At 39.5% G+C, this 15331-nt stretch overlaps 1 protein-coding gene and 1 long non-coding RNA gene across 3 annotated transcripts in view; both read right to left on the bottom strand.

The window, feature by feature from the left end:
• Positions 1 to 922, bottom strand: part of LOC147156948 (uncharacterized) — a 41035-nt gene extending 40113 nt beyond the window's left edge. The window contains exons 1-2 of the long non-coding RNA XR_015091747.1: positions 774 to 922; positions 481 to 642 (exon numbers count right to left, since the gene is read on the bottom strand). This is a non-coding gene — a long non-coding RNA (uncharacterized LOC147156948). The remainder of the gene's footprint in view (positions 1 to 480; positions 643 to 773) is intronic.
• A 2741-nt stretch (positions 923 to 3663) lies between these two features.
• Positions 3664 to 15331, bottom strand: part of trrap (transformation/transcription domain-associated protein) — a 76790-nt gene continuing 65122 nt past the window's right edge. For both annotated transcript variants that reach the window (XM_086064342.1, XM_086064343.1), the window contains 6 exons: positions 13259 to 13484; positions 12949 to 13166; positions 11193 to 11377; positions 10168 to 10371; positions 6830 to 7024; positions 3664 to 4503 (listed from right to left, as the gene is read on the bottom strand). In XM_086064342.1, coding sequence (XP_085920468.1) covers positions 4219 to 4503; positions 6830 to 7024; positions 10168 to 10371; positions 11193 to 11377; positions 12949 to 13166; positions 13259 to 13484 — 1313 coding nt within the window. In that variant the 3' untranslated portion in view covers positions 3664 to 4218. The remainder of the gene's footprint in view (positions 4504 to 6829; positions 7025 to 10167; positions 10372 to 11192; positions 11378 to 12948; positions 13167 to 13258; positions 13485 to 15331) is intronic.

Here is a 15331-nt window from a genome sequence, read left to right as displayed (position 1 = left end):
AGTTTTAAATCTGCAACGCGATTATTTCTCAGTTTTGTGGTGAACTTACAAATTAAACAGCTTAAAGCTTTTTTTTTTGAAGAATTGTTTCCAATATGCCACACATCTGTTGATGCTTGTATCTCAAATTCCTGCTTACAAGTCACCGCAAAAGTAAATAAATAAATAAATAATAAAATTCATCAATTACTCAACGACGGCTCATAAATTTTGTAAATAATATTAAAAATCGTGGTACAGATCTTCTGACAAAGTGAAAAGAACACATCCATTGTGCAAGAAACATACAGTAAAAGTAGATTAGTAGAAAGAAAGAACGACAGAATGAGAAAGAAAGAAGGGAAAAAGAAAGAATATAACCAATTGCATCCAATCAAATCAGGAGTGATCTTCTACTGTATTATATACCATGATGCATATGCATATCATCCATATTGCTATTATTAACGTTTGACTGTGAAAGCACATGCGCACACTTACCCATCATCCTCAGGGGATGGGAACCAGTGGAGGGGGAAGATGGCCATTTGCGATCTATTTGTGTTTGTCCCCTGCTCTGAGGTACGGCCCGGGCTCAGTGCTGATCCGGCGCCTACACCTTCACTCCCACTGGAGCGCATCAATCACCGCCGTCCTTTCTCACTAGAAAGAGAAGGAGACGGCGAGGAAAAGTTGGTGAGATGTCGACATTCGAAAGAGCTCACCTGGGCCGGCACACAGGTGCTTCAAATCAGCAATCAGCCGCTATTTTAGCCTCTCCTGCTAGCACTCACTTGTTGTTGTTGTTGTTGTTGTTCTGCTCTTATCAAGGCTTTTCGGCACTCTACCTTGATTGAGCTTCCATTTTCGACCCTCCCTCGCTTGTTATTTTCCTTACTAATCACATCAGCATTGTGTCCCCAACTACACCGTTGGAATGACATCACGGTATGAGCTTCCTTCCGGCTTCCCTATTGTGCTTCCGGCGGCTTGTGGAACATTACATTTAAAAGAAGGAAGAAAATAAAACATTCAAGAAGTAACTATAAAATGTCCAAAAACAAAAGAAGAACTCCCGAAAATTACATAAAATGTGCACAAAATTGCCAAAAATATCAGAGAATTGAGTTAAGGAGAAAAAAAGGCAGAAAAGAAAACGCAAAAAAAGTCATCATAAAATGTCCAAAAAGAAAAAAAGGCAGAAAATTACCTTTAAATGTCTTTAAAATTGCACAAAAAGGCAGAAAATCGTTTTTTTTTAAGTGAATAGAATTTTTTTTTTAATGAAGAAAACATACTATAAAATGTCAAAAAAAGAAAATAAATCCCAAAAATTAACATACAATGTCCACAAAATTGCCAAAAATGTAAAAAAAAATAGCTATAAAATGTCCCCCAAAAAGTAGGAAAAGAGGTATATTGACTTGAGGCATAAAATTACCATATGTCCATAAAATTGCCAAAATTGTCAGTAATTTGACAGAAAGGCAGAACATTCTAAAAATGTTTGAAAGATTTAAAAATAATAAAAAATAAAATAAAAATACCAAAACACTGAACTAAAGGTATAATAAAATGAATTGGAAGCTGGATATTTTTGTTACGCCGCTCTTCTAATTATGCTCTTGGGCTCTCAGTACAGTACATTAGACTAACACTAAAACACTCCTTTTTTTTCCCCCATTTGGCCTAAAATGGTTCTTTTGACATCAAAAGTTGCTGACCCTTGCCCAAATGGAACTGATACATTAATAGCGTGTGGATGTGACAGAAGTAATGTTAGCTGGTGTAAATATGTTCGGGCGAAAGGATGCAAGTCTTGTACTGGAGATCGAACTTGTGTTTATGGGCGCAGGCGAGCCCGTCTGACAGTGCGTGTAAGTCAAGCGAGGGCGGCCTGCTGGGAGATCTAAAGGCGAGCATTCATCAAGCAGCAGGAGAGGAGGCAAAACGCCTCAACACACTTCCACAGAGCTTTCGAACCGCAGGAGGGGGGATGACCCTCAAGGTTATTGTCGACCGACGAGAGAGCAACACCGCCGCTCGGAAACGCCTCTCCGTAAAACGACGACCGGCTGCGGGATGACTGCAATCAACTTGCTAAATGTTGGGGATCGCTTTGTGAGCAGTCATTTCGCAGTGTGAGTTATGATCACAATAACATCCAGGAGTGTGTCCTTCAGGGCCATTATGACGGCGACAAAGTGATGCGGGGAGAGTGAGGCACAGATGGCGATTACCGGCTATTATTGCTCCTTTTATAACCAACTTCAAGAAACTAAGGAGAGAACTAATTGTTGAAGTTTTGGATGATCATGACGGGCACAGTTGGCGCTCCCTAAAGAAATGGCAAGGGTTTCAGCAAATCTAAAATTAATAAATGAATTTAATGTTCCTATATAAGGGCCGTCCGTTTGAAAATTTAAATTAATCGCACGATCTCCATAATTAACTCATAATGCATCTTATATTCAGTTTTAAATGTATAAAAAAAAAATCAACATTTTTCATACTCTTAATATAGAAGTGGACAAATGTGGTTTTACCTATTTATACATGAATTGTATAGGAATTAATAAAGTTATTTGCAGTTAATATTTATTAAACACTTACAAGCAGAGGTGGCAAATCCAGGTCCAGAAAGTCAAAACCCTGCCACAGTTTGGCTTTAGGCCCTGATGCTAGCTAGCTAGCTAGCACTTGACATCCTTTGACTGGCTAGTTAGCTAGCACTTGGGGCAAAAGTCAAACTGTGGCAGGGTTTTTACTTTCTGGAACAGAATTTGACACCTCTGCTTAAACATTGTCATACATTTGTGTTGAGGTATTTTTTTCCCCACTAGGTGGGATTAGTGTTTCATGTTGGACAATATGTTTTCTTTTCAAATTTAGAGCAATTAGTATTTGGAACAACTCGTGGCTTCCAGGCCATTTTGTTCATTGTAAATTGCTAGTCAACTGTCCCCACAAATGCATATATACACATATATTTTATCGCATTTATTATTGCTAAATTGTGTTATAGTGACTCCTTTGCATAATGTATGCAAAATAAAGCATGACCAATGTTTTTACATGAATTGTATTTACATTTTTAATGCCTCTCATATTTAACTCATTCTTTCCCAGCCATTTTCACTAAAGCAACCCCCTTTGCTGTTTTAGTGGATTTTGACTGATTTTGCAAGTCCCACAAAATATTGTGTTCTATTGCTATAAAAACATGGAACCTACCAAAAAAAAAAAGATTAGGGTCTCATCAGGTAAAAAAAATAAATTTCAATTCTATCTGTTTCTGTTTTGCAGCAATTTGCATGAGAACATAGCTAAGTTTCATCATTATTCATAAATCTGTTAAAAACTGGGGGGAAAGAGCTTTTTGCAACATGGCCCTGTTTGATCTCTTGTACTCTGTTGCCACCTGCTGGGCGTTTTTGTAAGAACTACCATTGCTTCAACCGTTCTCTGCAGTTGAGAGGCTGCATCAAAGCCTTCTGTATGCTCTAGCATAAAAAAACATTTATAAATACGTTTTTGGGACACTGGTATTATTATTATTTAGTTTTTGTTTGAAAGTAAGTTAATGATTGTTAATGCCATTTAAAGCCTTAATTTTAGCTAAATGGAATGACTGTTAATGCTTTTTAATGACCCGTTGTAACTGAATGCAGAGGAAGAAAAGAGTAGTATCAAAAACTGCATTTTATTAAAACAAAATGCTTATTATGTGCAACTGGGAGACGGGCTTCTGTAAAAAAAATAAGCGCTAGGCACAAAACAATGAAACATTTGGGGTTTTTCTTGTTTTGTTTTTTTAAAACCATGTTGTAGTTCAAAATCTGTAACAAACACATTTAGTTACAAAAATAAATACAGGTTGATTGATTGTACAAAGTGGAACCGTCATAACCCATCCAGCTCGCATCAACAATGTTAACAAGTCTTCATACAAACATACACAAGTCATTTGAACATTTATTCAATGACTTTGATATTGTCACCTTCCTAAAATAATGGATACCATATTTTTAGGTCACTATTTTAGGAAGGTGATGCTCTTTATACAAAAAAAAAATAAATGAACATCTTACAAGGTGGTTTTTTTCCCACCGACTAGTATGCAATTCATTTTTTTAAAGAACACTATTAATTGTGCTACTAGGAAAGATAGATAACGAATAAATCCTCAAACAGCTTTCCAACATGAGCAAAAGACCAACACGTCAGTTTTTGTTTTTTTTACAGCCAAGGATGCCACGCAGGGTCCATACGGCACAAATTGTCCAGGCTGTTGGCCGCGGCCACCAAAGTGTTGACTTTACTCTCGCCCCCCTCGAACTGCGCCAGGTTGTGCAGGCGGTTCATGATGGCAGTGACGGCCTTCTGGACCAGCGACACCAGCTGCTGGGAGTCCATGTTCTCTGGCTGGCCAGCCGGGGACAGAGGCATGGACGTGTCCTCCTGGGTCTTCTTGTGCCAAGCGATGATTTCGTCGCGCAGGACAGCCTTCAGGATGCCGTCCACCTGGCGGGAAAAATGTACAGTACAATTAGTTTTGTGCCGTGTTTGCTTGTAGACGGCCTCAGCATAATCCAGTGGTTTGTTCTTAACCGTTCTTTAGTGGTTTTAAATGCTTGTTTTGAATTTTTATCCCGTTTGGAGGACCCATGACCGTCGGCAGACCGTGGTTTCTGACTGAGTGCCTTGCTAGTGTTAAAATGCAAAAATGGAAAAATGGGTGGTCAAACTAATTTTTGTCACAGGTCAAAAAAATATATATATATATATATATATTAGGGGTGTGAATTGCCTAGTACCTGGCGATTCGATTCGTATCACGATTCATAGGTCACGATTCGATACCGATTAATCCCGATGCGAATCTATAAATTGATTATTGCGATTTTTTTTAAAACTCAAATTTAGAAAATCCTAATCAGTAAACTTGTACATGTACACTGTAAGATTTGTATGAAAATTTATTTATTTATCGGAAAATTCAGGTTGCAGTCGGTTTCATGTTTGAACAGCACTGAAATAAAAATATGAAGGCTTAATGTTCCATTAATATAACTTTCTTCCATGCATAATGTGTAAATCCTAACCCTAAGTAAGACGTTTTGCATACTGAATCCATTCGAGAATTGCGCGCTGTAATATTGCGATATATTGCAGAATCGATTTTTTTCTAACACCCCTAATATATATAGTGAATGCGGAGACTGGTGGGATTCAGTAATTTGAATAATTTTCTAAATACAAAAAAAAAAACACCACTGTGAATATTCTTGAATTATACGTCATTTTTAGCCAGAATCTACCCATTTGTCAGAAACCCCCCCAAATAAAAACACGTATTTACTCAGTCCAATTTTGACGACGGCTATGCATGATTTGTGTCTTAACCAAAAGTGTGGCTGGCAGTTGCCGCTATATAGCTGCTTATGAGATTCCAAGCTAATTCGATAACCGTCCGGGTTTATCTCAAAGTCATCATTATGCGTCTGAGAATGCTGTTTATATGGGCACCAATTTGGAGAAAAGCGTTTTCCTCAGTCGTGTGTTTAAAATGAAAACGCAATAAAAAACAAAAACAAAAACAAAAAAGAGTGTATATAAAGCTTATGTCAAACAAACACATAAAGCAAACTCCAATTTCGGGTGTGCCAGTTTCGCTAGTGGGGAAAAACTGTGCGCGGCGTGAGCAGCTCATTATGGTGACAAAGACTTGAAATACACAACCAGCTAAACCACAACAGCAGTCATCATCGCCTAACTAAGTACACAGTTCCAGCATGTGACGCGTTTGAAGGTTTGTTTATCCGGATGATTGTCACATATTGGTGCTGCTCCCCGGAGGCCACGACAGCCTGGACGAGTCCGCATGTGTTCTGTGTATTAGCGTGTGAAGACCCCCGCTTAAGCAAACACTCCGCATGGCCGTCGTTAGCACCCTGCTGGGTTTTGTCAACTCAAACGCAGCCTGCTGCTTCGTCAGTCGTTGCGCCGCCTTTGCTTAAAACAAACATTTTGTCAAGACTCCAAAGGTGCCGGATAAAGCAACGTGTCAACTAGAATTGCCGGAAAATATGCAACATAAAACCCCAAAATGTTCATTTGATTTGACATTTCTAAATTTTGTATCAGTTAGTGCAGTTTCAATCACGCTTAATAGTTTTTATCAGTTAGTCAACCTCATCCCGTTTTTATTGAGTCGACTTTTAGCCCACTATAAATCTAGCATTTTAGCCTTTATTTTAGTCCAAGAAAACTTTATTCGTCTCGTTTTAGTCGTTTTAACATTTTAGTTTTTACCCCTGTATATTTTTTTGTCAGCAGATAATGTTGAACATTTTGGATCTAAACTTCACACACAATTACAGTATGTCAACAAGTGGCTATTATGGCTCCATGCTACGAGCTAGTAAATTAGCGGTTATTGTTGGAACATTATAGTCGTTGGATTAATACTATAATTTACTTATTTTTATTTTACATTTTGTTTCATCCAAAAGGAACTTGCATAATTATAGTGTTTTGTACAAAAAAAAAGATCGTCCTAATGATGATTTCAATTATTACCAATATAATAGTGATTAATATTTTCTTCATAATTGAGCAGTCCTAACATTAAAACACACACTCACACATGCACAAACATTACATAAACACACAAACTATGCACACAAAAACACGTACACACAAACTTACAATACACCCAATACACACGTATAGACAAACACATTCTGTCAGTACACAAAACACTAATACGGATAAATACACACTCAAATGAATATACACACAACCTCACACAAACCCAGGTGAGAATCCTTAATAGAGCGCCGCTCACCTTAAAGTTGGGCTGCGCAAAGCAGCGCGCCACAGCGATCATGGAGGCGGTGAGCGGCCCGGAGACGCCGATCGTGGTGAGGAACTCGGAGATGTTGGGCGTCAGGCGGAACGGCACCGGCCGGTTGGCGTCGAGGTCGCCCGTGGCGTCGTTGATGTCGAAGCGGAAGTAAGAGACGTTGAGCTTGCCCGTGTCCTGCGGAAGCGGAAAAACGACACGTCAGCGGTGTTGCGCAAGCAAATGTTGACGCTGATGGAGTTGCGCGTCAACCTTGAGAGTGCGCGAGCTGATGGAACACTTTGGGAAAGGGCGGCCGACAAAACAAGCTGCGAGCTGTTATTGATCTGTCCTCTCAGACACAGTCACACGTCAAACTATCAGCAGCTGAACATCTATAATCCTCATTTCACTCTCCTCCTCCTCACTCCCTGCCTGACTTAAATATATACAGCCCAAGTTTTCATCTTTAAGCCTGCATTTAAGGGCGAGAAGACTTCTGCACAAGCCGCCATTCTGCTCATGATAAGCTCCCTCATACCAAAGGGTGAGTGCCTCTGACAGCTTTATGGCCAAGCAATTCCCTTGCAGCTTGTGCTTTTCCTTCTCCCACCCCCCCACCCCCCCAATGCTCGTGCCGCCTGCTCCTTCAGGCCCCCGCGGCGAGCCTTAGAGCAGTGGGCAGAGAAACCGGCAACCGATCACGGACAGCGATCACAAGGCCAAATCAGCACGCTGGTGATCGGCTTCATTTGGACGGGCTGCTGGGAAAGGAGATACAGTGCGCCCGAAAAGTCAGCGCAGCGCATTTCATGTTATTTTACTTTTATTCCAAAATTGAATACAATCATTTACACCCATGTGAAAAATACTTTTGGGAGATTTTTTGCTCAATAATTTATAGTATTACAATATTGTTAGGAATTATTATTATTTTCGATTTAATACTAATATCATCTAATACTTTTAAAGGAACCGGAAAGAGAATTTTTGGCCAAAACAAGGAAACGAGGCCGAAAACTGAAACTGTTGCATCATCACAGCATCCTGTTGCTTCAGTAACAAACATCGTTTGGCCGAAAAACTAAAATGCAATTTTGGGCCAATTCTGGATGAAAAGTAGCCTACATCAGCGATTGTGGCTCTCCTTTCCCTCATGCGAGGGCATTACAGTATACCATAAGTCAGGGGTGTCCATATTTCTTCATTTGAGGGCAGGGCTGGACTGGCCATGTGGCATACAGGGAAGATGCCTGGTGGGCCGGTGTTCTTAGGTGCTATTCAATGATTATGTTCCTCCATTTTACCCCTGAGAGACTGACTCACAATTTAGAAGGAGCAGCCCATTCATCCATTTACAATATTAGAGATCAAACTGAACCCATAAACATCAGTGGTAGAGCTACGTGGTAGCCAAGGGCGGTCAGGAATCAAGTCAAAATGCCAGGGCTGATTATTTGCGCCAGTCCAGTCTTGTTTGAGGGCCACATACAGAAAATCAAAAGGACGCAAGGGTCACATATGTTATGAAGAGAAATTGGGTTAAGTCAAATAATTTATTTGTGCGTTTGCATATGTAGAAAAATGTAACAGTATATAAACCAATTTATTTGTAATAGTCGCACCTATTTTTTCCGACACCCTCCCTTCTTACCATCTCCAATAATTTTTTATTATTATTTCAACTGTGTCAAATTGCCATTTTTAGTAAATGTTACAGGCCAATGAAAAATGGATGACGTTTGGAAATCACTGACATAAGTATGCTTGAAAACTTTATAATCCCTTGGCAAGGTTTCCCCTAGAAAAGTTGTTAAGCCTGTTGGTCAGGGACAGACTGGGGACTAAATTTGGACGGTAAACGACATGTGGTGAATCAGATTCGTCAACTGGGGGTGGGTCGGGCGACGAACGACATCCAGTGATTAATATTCATCGTTTGTTGACAGATGGAAGGAGGTACTCATGGTGTCCGTCAACAAAAGCCTGACTTAATTTAAATGAATTTAAATTAAATATTATAATAACAATAACAATAATAATAAATTTAAAAAATTTATTCAAAACAGTAATGACAAATATTAGTAATAATTACAAATATTAGATGAAAAATACATGCATATTTGAAGTATGTAAATACAAGACAAATAATTAAAAACTATTCTATCAAAATATTACACAAAAAAATACAAAAAACATTGCCAAAAATATTACACAAAATATTCATTGAAAAGACACACTTAAGAATTTTTTTTTCTAATGAATTAAAAAAATAAAAATAACAAATCACAAATCACAAAAGCTCCTAAATTGCTTCAACCATCGATTGAATAACGTTTTCTTCGTCAGCAGAACAGTTCTTGCTTCTTTTTTTTCGACGAGTGCCAGGGATCGTTTGGATAGTATCCATTTCTTTCGCCGACCCGGAGGTAAACAAAAAGAGGAATTGTGGGCTAACCAGTGAAGTAAACTGCATGGTTAACTTTGACGCTGCCGTTAATTAACAGCGTGAACTAACCATGTTTTGAACAACGCATAGATAACGGTCGGTTAGTTAACGGCAGGTTAAAAATCGAACCGGCGGTTAGGAGTTAAACAGTGGTTAAAATAACCGATAATTGAACAATCGGGTCCTGATGTACTTGTTAAAGATTCAGAACTCCACAAAGCCCGACTGGGCTCTTAGCTAGGTAACAAAGTCTCTATTTAAACCGGGCAGGGCACAAATATGTGGCGGCGATGTCCTGTCTTTGCAGTCTCCATCTTGGTGTGTGCGCACATGCACTGTCCGCACCGTAATCCCCGTGTGTCTAATGGGATCTATCGAAAGGAACAGGCAGAGTGGGGGCTTAATACCAGCGCTTAGCTGCCCGGAGGAACGCCTGTCAGCAAAGGGCGATTAGGATCAGAGGGGAGGGGCGGCTGACTGACACAATGATCTTTAATAACGACTTTGAAAAAGCTGTCTGAGGAACCTGAGCGGGGACGGAGACGCAGATGCGCTCACACGCAAACGCAGGCTCTTCAAATTGAAACATCTTTGATGGTTGGAGCGCAGAGGGAGTGCATATAACGTTGCATCAAAACATCCGTTGCATTTATAGCGGCTGCTTGACTGATAGGCGTTAATGTGAATGTCACAGGGGAGAAGGAAGACTCATAAAGACGGATGAAGAGGAGGTAATGGTGATCTAAACGCATCTATATTAACATGTGTCTGTATGTTAAATGAAGGTGCATGGAGCCTGCATGCCCTTGGGGAAAAAAATCGGACAATTTATGCTTAGACTGGGTGACAAATGAGTTTCTTTTTCTTTTCTTTTTTAAAGCCCGTGCCCTACCTGTGCAATTTGCAGCATCTCTGGGTTGAGCCGATTCAGATGGAGCATGAACTCAGCCAGGCCGATAAGAGCCAGCTGGATGGTGAACATTTTCCGGAAGGTCCAGTAGTCGGTGGCGTTAGGAAAGGTGTGGAGAGCCCACTCCTTCAGCATGCTGCGGGGCACCATGTTACCCTGGACCTCCTTCAAGATGTCTCGAAGCACCTTGGTGGCCATGGGGAAAAGTGCAGACGAAATAAAGGTGATTTTTCCTCCCAAACACAACCTATCTTTATAAGTATGGCAGGTGCATGAGGCTATGGAGGACTGCCAAAATTAAAAATACATGAATAAATAAATAAATAAATGCAGAAATAAAAGTGAAAATAAAAACTGATATAAAAAAATATATATCATCCAAAAATTAAATAAACAATAAATATAAATGGAAATGCAAAACAACAAATATAAATCCATGAATAAATAATAAATATAAATGGAAGTAAATGTATTTATTTTTACTTTATTTTGTTGTATTCATCATTTTTAAATGATATTTTTTATATATTTATATTTATCATAAAGTTAAAATGAATACATTTATTTATATATATACACACACATACAGTTTTTATTTCCATTTATATTTATTTTTTGTATTTATACATTTTTTTAATTATATTTTTAGATCCATTTTTATTTTCACTTTTATTCATTTATTTATGTAAAAAATTAAATATAGTATAGTTATATAGTTTATTTCCATTTATATATATTTTTTGCATTTATTATTATTTTTAATCATTTTTTTACATCCATTTTTATTATTGTATTATTATTATTATTATTATTATTATTATTATTATTATTATTCACATTTATTCATTTATTTATACATTTATTTATTTAGAATTTTGGCAGTTTTGGTCCCCCATATGAGGCGACCAAGCTGAATTCGCTTTCACAGGATGGATGTACGAGTGTTTGCCTCATTAATGAGCTCAATTAATCTTGTCCATAATGTGCAGTTCAAGTGTCCTCCATACCTGGTGGCTGGCCTGTGTGCCTCTGGCTTGCACGGTAGCCAGGCGGTCGTAATATCTGGAAATGGGGTTGTCATGCTCGATACCCTTCTTGGCGCAACGCTGCTTGTAGATTTCCACCAGTGACAGAGACGAAGGGTTGTCCTCCACTAGCCGCATCTGAGGAGACACCGCCACCACTCTCGGCACTAGAAAAAAATAAAAGGGAGTTTAGAGATGAAGAAGGTGAGGTAAGCGGGGGCATAAACTGTAAACTGTTCTTTAATGGCACATCAACAAGTATCAGTTAAACCGCAGACGAGCTGTGCAACTGAAATATTTTAGAGCTGACTGTGTCTAAACCAAACAGGGTCAAAGAAGGTTGCTGATTTAACCGCACAGTCAAAGCAAATCTTAACATTTACATCCACTGCCCGCTTGATTCAAAACAATACTGGCCATGCCAGATTTGAGGAATTGGGTTGAAAAACACCGCTGAATTCCGTCTCCTTACTTACCCCTTAAACAAACCAATCAAGTGCATAAAATGGAGAGTAAGCAAACATCTGGGTGGAGGCAAACCACAGGGAAACGGAACGGGAGGACACAGTGGGCTTGCGAGGGAAATGAAATTGTGTGTGGTGTGCTCGAGGCCGACGGACAGAAAAAGAAATGAGTCACATGATGTTCTGAGCGGAATGCAGCGTTCCTGATATCCAAAGGTTAGGGTTTACTGTAATCACATTTTCGGTAAAATTCTCTACAAGGTGCACGAACTGATGATGAGGGTGTGCGATGAATACAGATTCAAATGCTTCCATGTGTGTGAATTTGAAAATTGGAGCTCATTGAAAAATTCATAAACCATAACCCACGATTCAGCTGAAAAGAGAAGCTAAAAATAGACAGGAACGCGATGCTGCTTGGATTGTGAAAATCCACAAATAAGGCACATCTTTATCTAAACCACAGGGGTTAGAAGCTATCACAGCTGAACGTCTCACAAGCTGTGTAAAGGAGTCACTATAACACAATGTAGCAATAATGAATGTGATAAAAAAATATGCATTGGTGGGGACTGTAATTTGTAAATGGCCACAAGTTACTTCATCTTCTAAATACCAATTGCTCTGAATTTGAAATGAAAAATTTACTGTTCCTGTCACCTACGTTCAACACTAATGCCATCAAGTGGCAAAAAATTACCTCAACATAAATCTGTGACTCAATGTTTTACTCTCTTTGTAACTCATTCACTCCCAGCCATTTTCACTGAAGCAACCCCCTACGCTCCCGGCTGTTTTAATTGATTTTGACTGATTTTGCACGGCCCACAGAATATTGTGTTCTATTGCTATAAAAACATGGAACTAACCAAAAGAAAGATTTGAGTCTCTTGTTTCAACAGGAAAAAAATAACATATTTATATCAGTTTCAATTTTGCAGCAATTAGCATTTGATCTCTTATACTCTTCTGCCACCTGCTGGGCGTTTTTTGTAATAACTACCATTGCTTTAGGCCACCTCTTTAGGTCAGAAGCTGCATCAAAGCCTTCTGTATGCTCTTGCATAAAACAAAACAAAACATAAAACGTATAAATACGTTTTTGGGACTGAAGGACAAAGTATTTAAAACGTATTTACACGTTTTTGGGTTTGAATGAGTTAAATGTTTAGTATATCTTTTTGACTTCAAACATCTTAATGAATTACTAAAAAATGACTGTACTGAAAATCTGCTAAACATTTGAGACCCTCATGCTTTTCCTGCGGTCTTACCAGTGAAGAAGAGATGCCTTTTGGTGGTCTCCTTTCTCTTCTCTAGACAAGGGTTGAGGAGTCGAAGGAGCTGCAGAACCCTCTCCTCTCGTCGGGACTCTGTCAAGCAGGCGTCGTTCATCACCAAGTAGGGGTAGATCTTGCCATTGTGGCCCCGGATGTAGAGTCGCCGTGCTGCGGTATTGTGCTTCTGAACAATCTCCACTCTAGGCATGAACCTGAAGAGAGGATCGCGGAACAGACCACACAATCATATTTATATTTATGGGAAAGGAAAGTCTCTATATGACTATTTTCCAGCGCCTGTCACCTGGCAATCTTGATGTAGTAGTGCGTCGGTTTGGGCATGAGGAACTCCCCAGGGATCTCCACCTCGGCAGTCTGAGCAGAGAAGTTGCTGAGGAAGCGGCACTTCTCCTCAATGAGGAAGAACTTGGGCAGCTGCTTGGTCTTGGCCTCCAGGATCTTAATCCATTTCTTCAGTTTGGAGATCAGATTATGGAGTTTCATGGAGCCGGGCACGCTGAAGTCAAAGTCTGGTGGGAGAGGAAGACTAGAAGTTACCCAGAAGAAGCAACAAACAATGACTAATATGCTATGGGGGGGGGGGGGGGCTGGGGGGGGGGTCTTACTGACACTGAATTCATAGCATAAGGCCTCAGTGACCTTGAGAAATGCAAACCTTCCAGATTGCGCCAGTGGAGCTGATCTCAGCTGCCAAAAGTACAAGGCTGGAACAGTAGCGGGCAGCTCCCAAGTGTGCTTGAGCATGTGTGACCGTTTCTATATAACCCCCAGAATTACCAAAAACATAAGCACTTAAAAAACAGTTCGTGAAGCTCAGAAAATCAGAGTGAAATAGAACCCCCCCCAAAAAAACAAAAAAAAACAAAAAAAACATAGGCTCTATGGTTTTAATTTATGTTTATTTACCTATTATTTGCTCAGTGATATGGACCAAAAGCACCGTGGGAGGGTGGTGATTACACAAACGTACATCTGAGAAATGCCCACTCTAAAATTTGATTTCACTGCTGGCTTTGTCTCTTCTGTAGAGCCCCTTGAGGGAACATCACAGCAAGTCTGGCAGGCACAGAAGTAACACTCTTTTTGCTTCATTGACTTAAAATCCCCTTTAGGAGGCTGAGACATCAGTAAATCGGTGCTATAAAAATAAGAATATTAAAATATTAAGCTGCTGTTTTGAATCACGTTGCATGCGGCATGTTTCGATGAGCTGTAATCAGCAAGAATGAGAGAAGGAGGCGAGGGTGCAAATGTCGCACGTGCGCAGCTATAGCTCCTATTGCAACAATGTGGCATCTCAAAACCAGTTCAATCTCTCGCAGAGTGAGAACACCTAATACATTTTAAATGGCCCCTTAAAAAAGAAAAAAAACGTCTTCTTTTTTTTGTATTGCCTTATTTTGCTGTCCATCTGCCTGCAATTCATCATAGTGGTAAAATTGAAACGTTCCAGAGAAATTGCTACCCGGCGACAATTTGAAGGCCTTAAGGGAGTATAGCACTCTCAAATATATAAAAAAAAAAAGACTCTTTTGAAGCCACAAAGCAATTTAATAAATATTCAATCTCTACCAGATATAAACCTAGCACTGAAGTTGCTACCAACCAAGACTCTTCTGACAAGCAGCAGAATCCAAAGGTGAGAAATCTAGACAGCTTGCTTCTATGACCCGTGTTCTGGTGTTCAGTCCCACCTGCCCGGCTGATACTGCACAGCAGGGAAGCGAGACGTCTCCTCAAAATCAGCAGACCATTTATTCTATCATATGTACTCTATTGCATGTTCATTATATGCTGTAAAAGGGTTTCTACAGGTATCAGCAAATCGAATGCTTTCTAATGCCATTTTTAACGCAATTGAAAACTAGTTTAATGCCCACGTCAAACTAAATGAAATATTTTCACAACTATTCTGATGAAACATTGACTTAAAACTAGTTGAATGGTACCTTTGCAATGGCCGGAGGGGGTCTGTATCATTTTTACTGGCACAAAGCAAATTTGAGAAGGATGGTAAGAACACTGCCGCACAAAAAACTACAAATGTGCTGACTGCTCTATGGCATACGTCAAAAGCTACAGGACAGGACAGTCAAGGATCAACATTGGCCCGGATTTCACTCGCTGGAGTGAGCTAAAAAAAAAAAAACGACACAATACGCTTGTCCTTATAGGAAATGTGGTCTTCCTTCTAACATAACAATACCACTTTTGTCCTATGGCACCACTATAATCAACATAAACTGAAAGTTCCTCAGTGTTGCGTTAATTATTGCAAAATCCATTAAACGTCACTTTTAATGCTTTTTAATGACGCACGGAAACCCTGTTTAAGTTGGATCAAGACATCACAGTA

Source organism: Leptonotus elevatus, chromosome 20 (genome assembly GCF_054856555.1).
Source record: "Leptonotus elevatus isolate MCC_2025b chromosome 20, RoL_Lele_1.0, whole genome shotgun sequence".
Classification (NCBI taxonomy): domain Eukaryota; kingdom Metazoa; phylum Chordata; class Actinopteri; order Syngnathiformes; family Syngnathidae; genus Leptonotus; species Leptonotus elevatus.
Note: the sequence above shows the minus strand (reverse complement) of the source record. Positions and strands in the feature narration are given on the sequence as shown.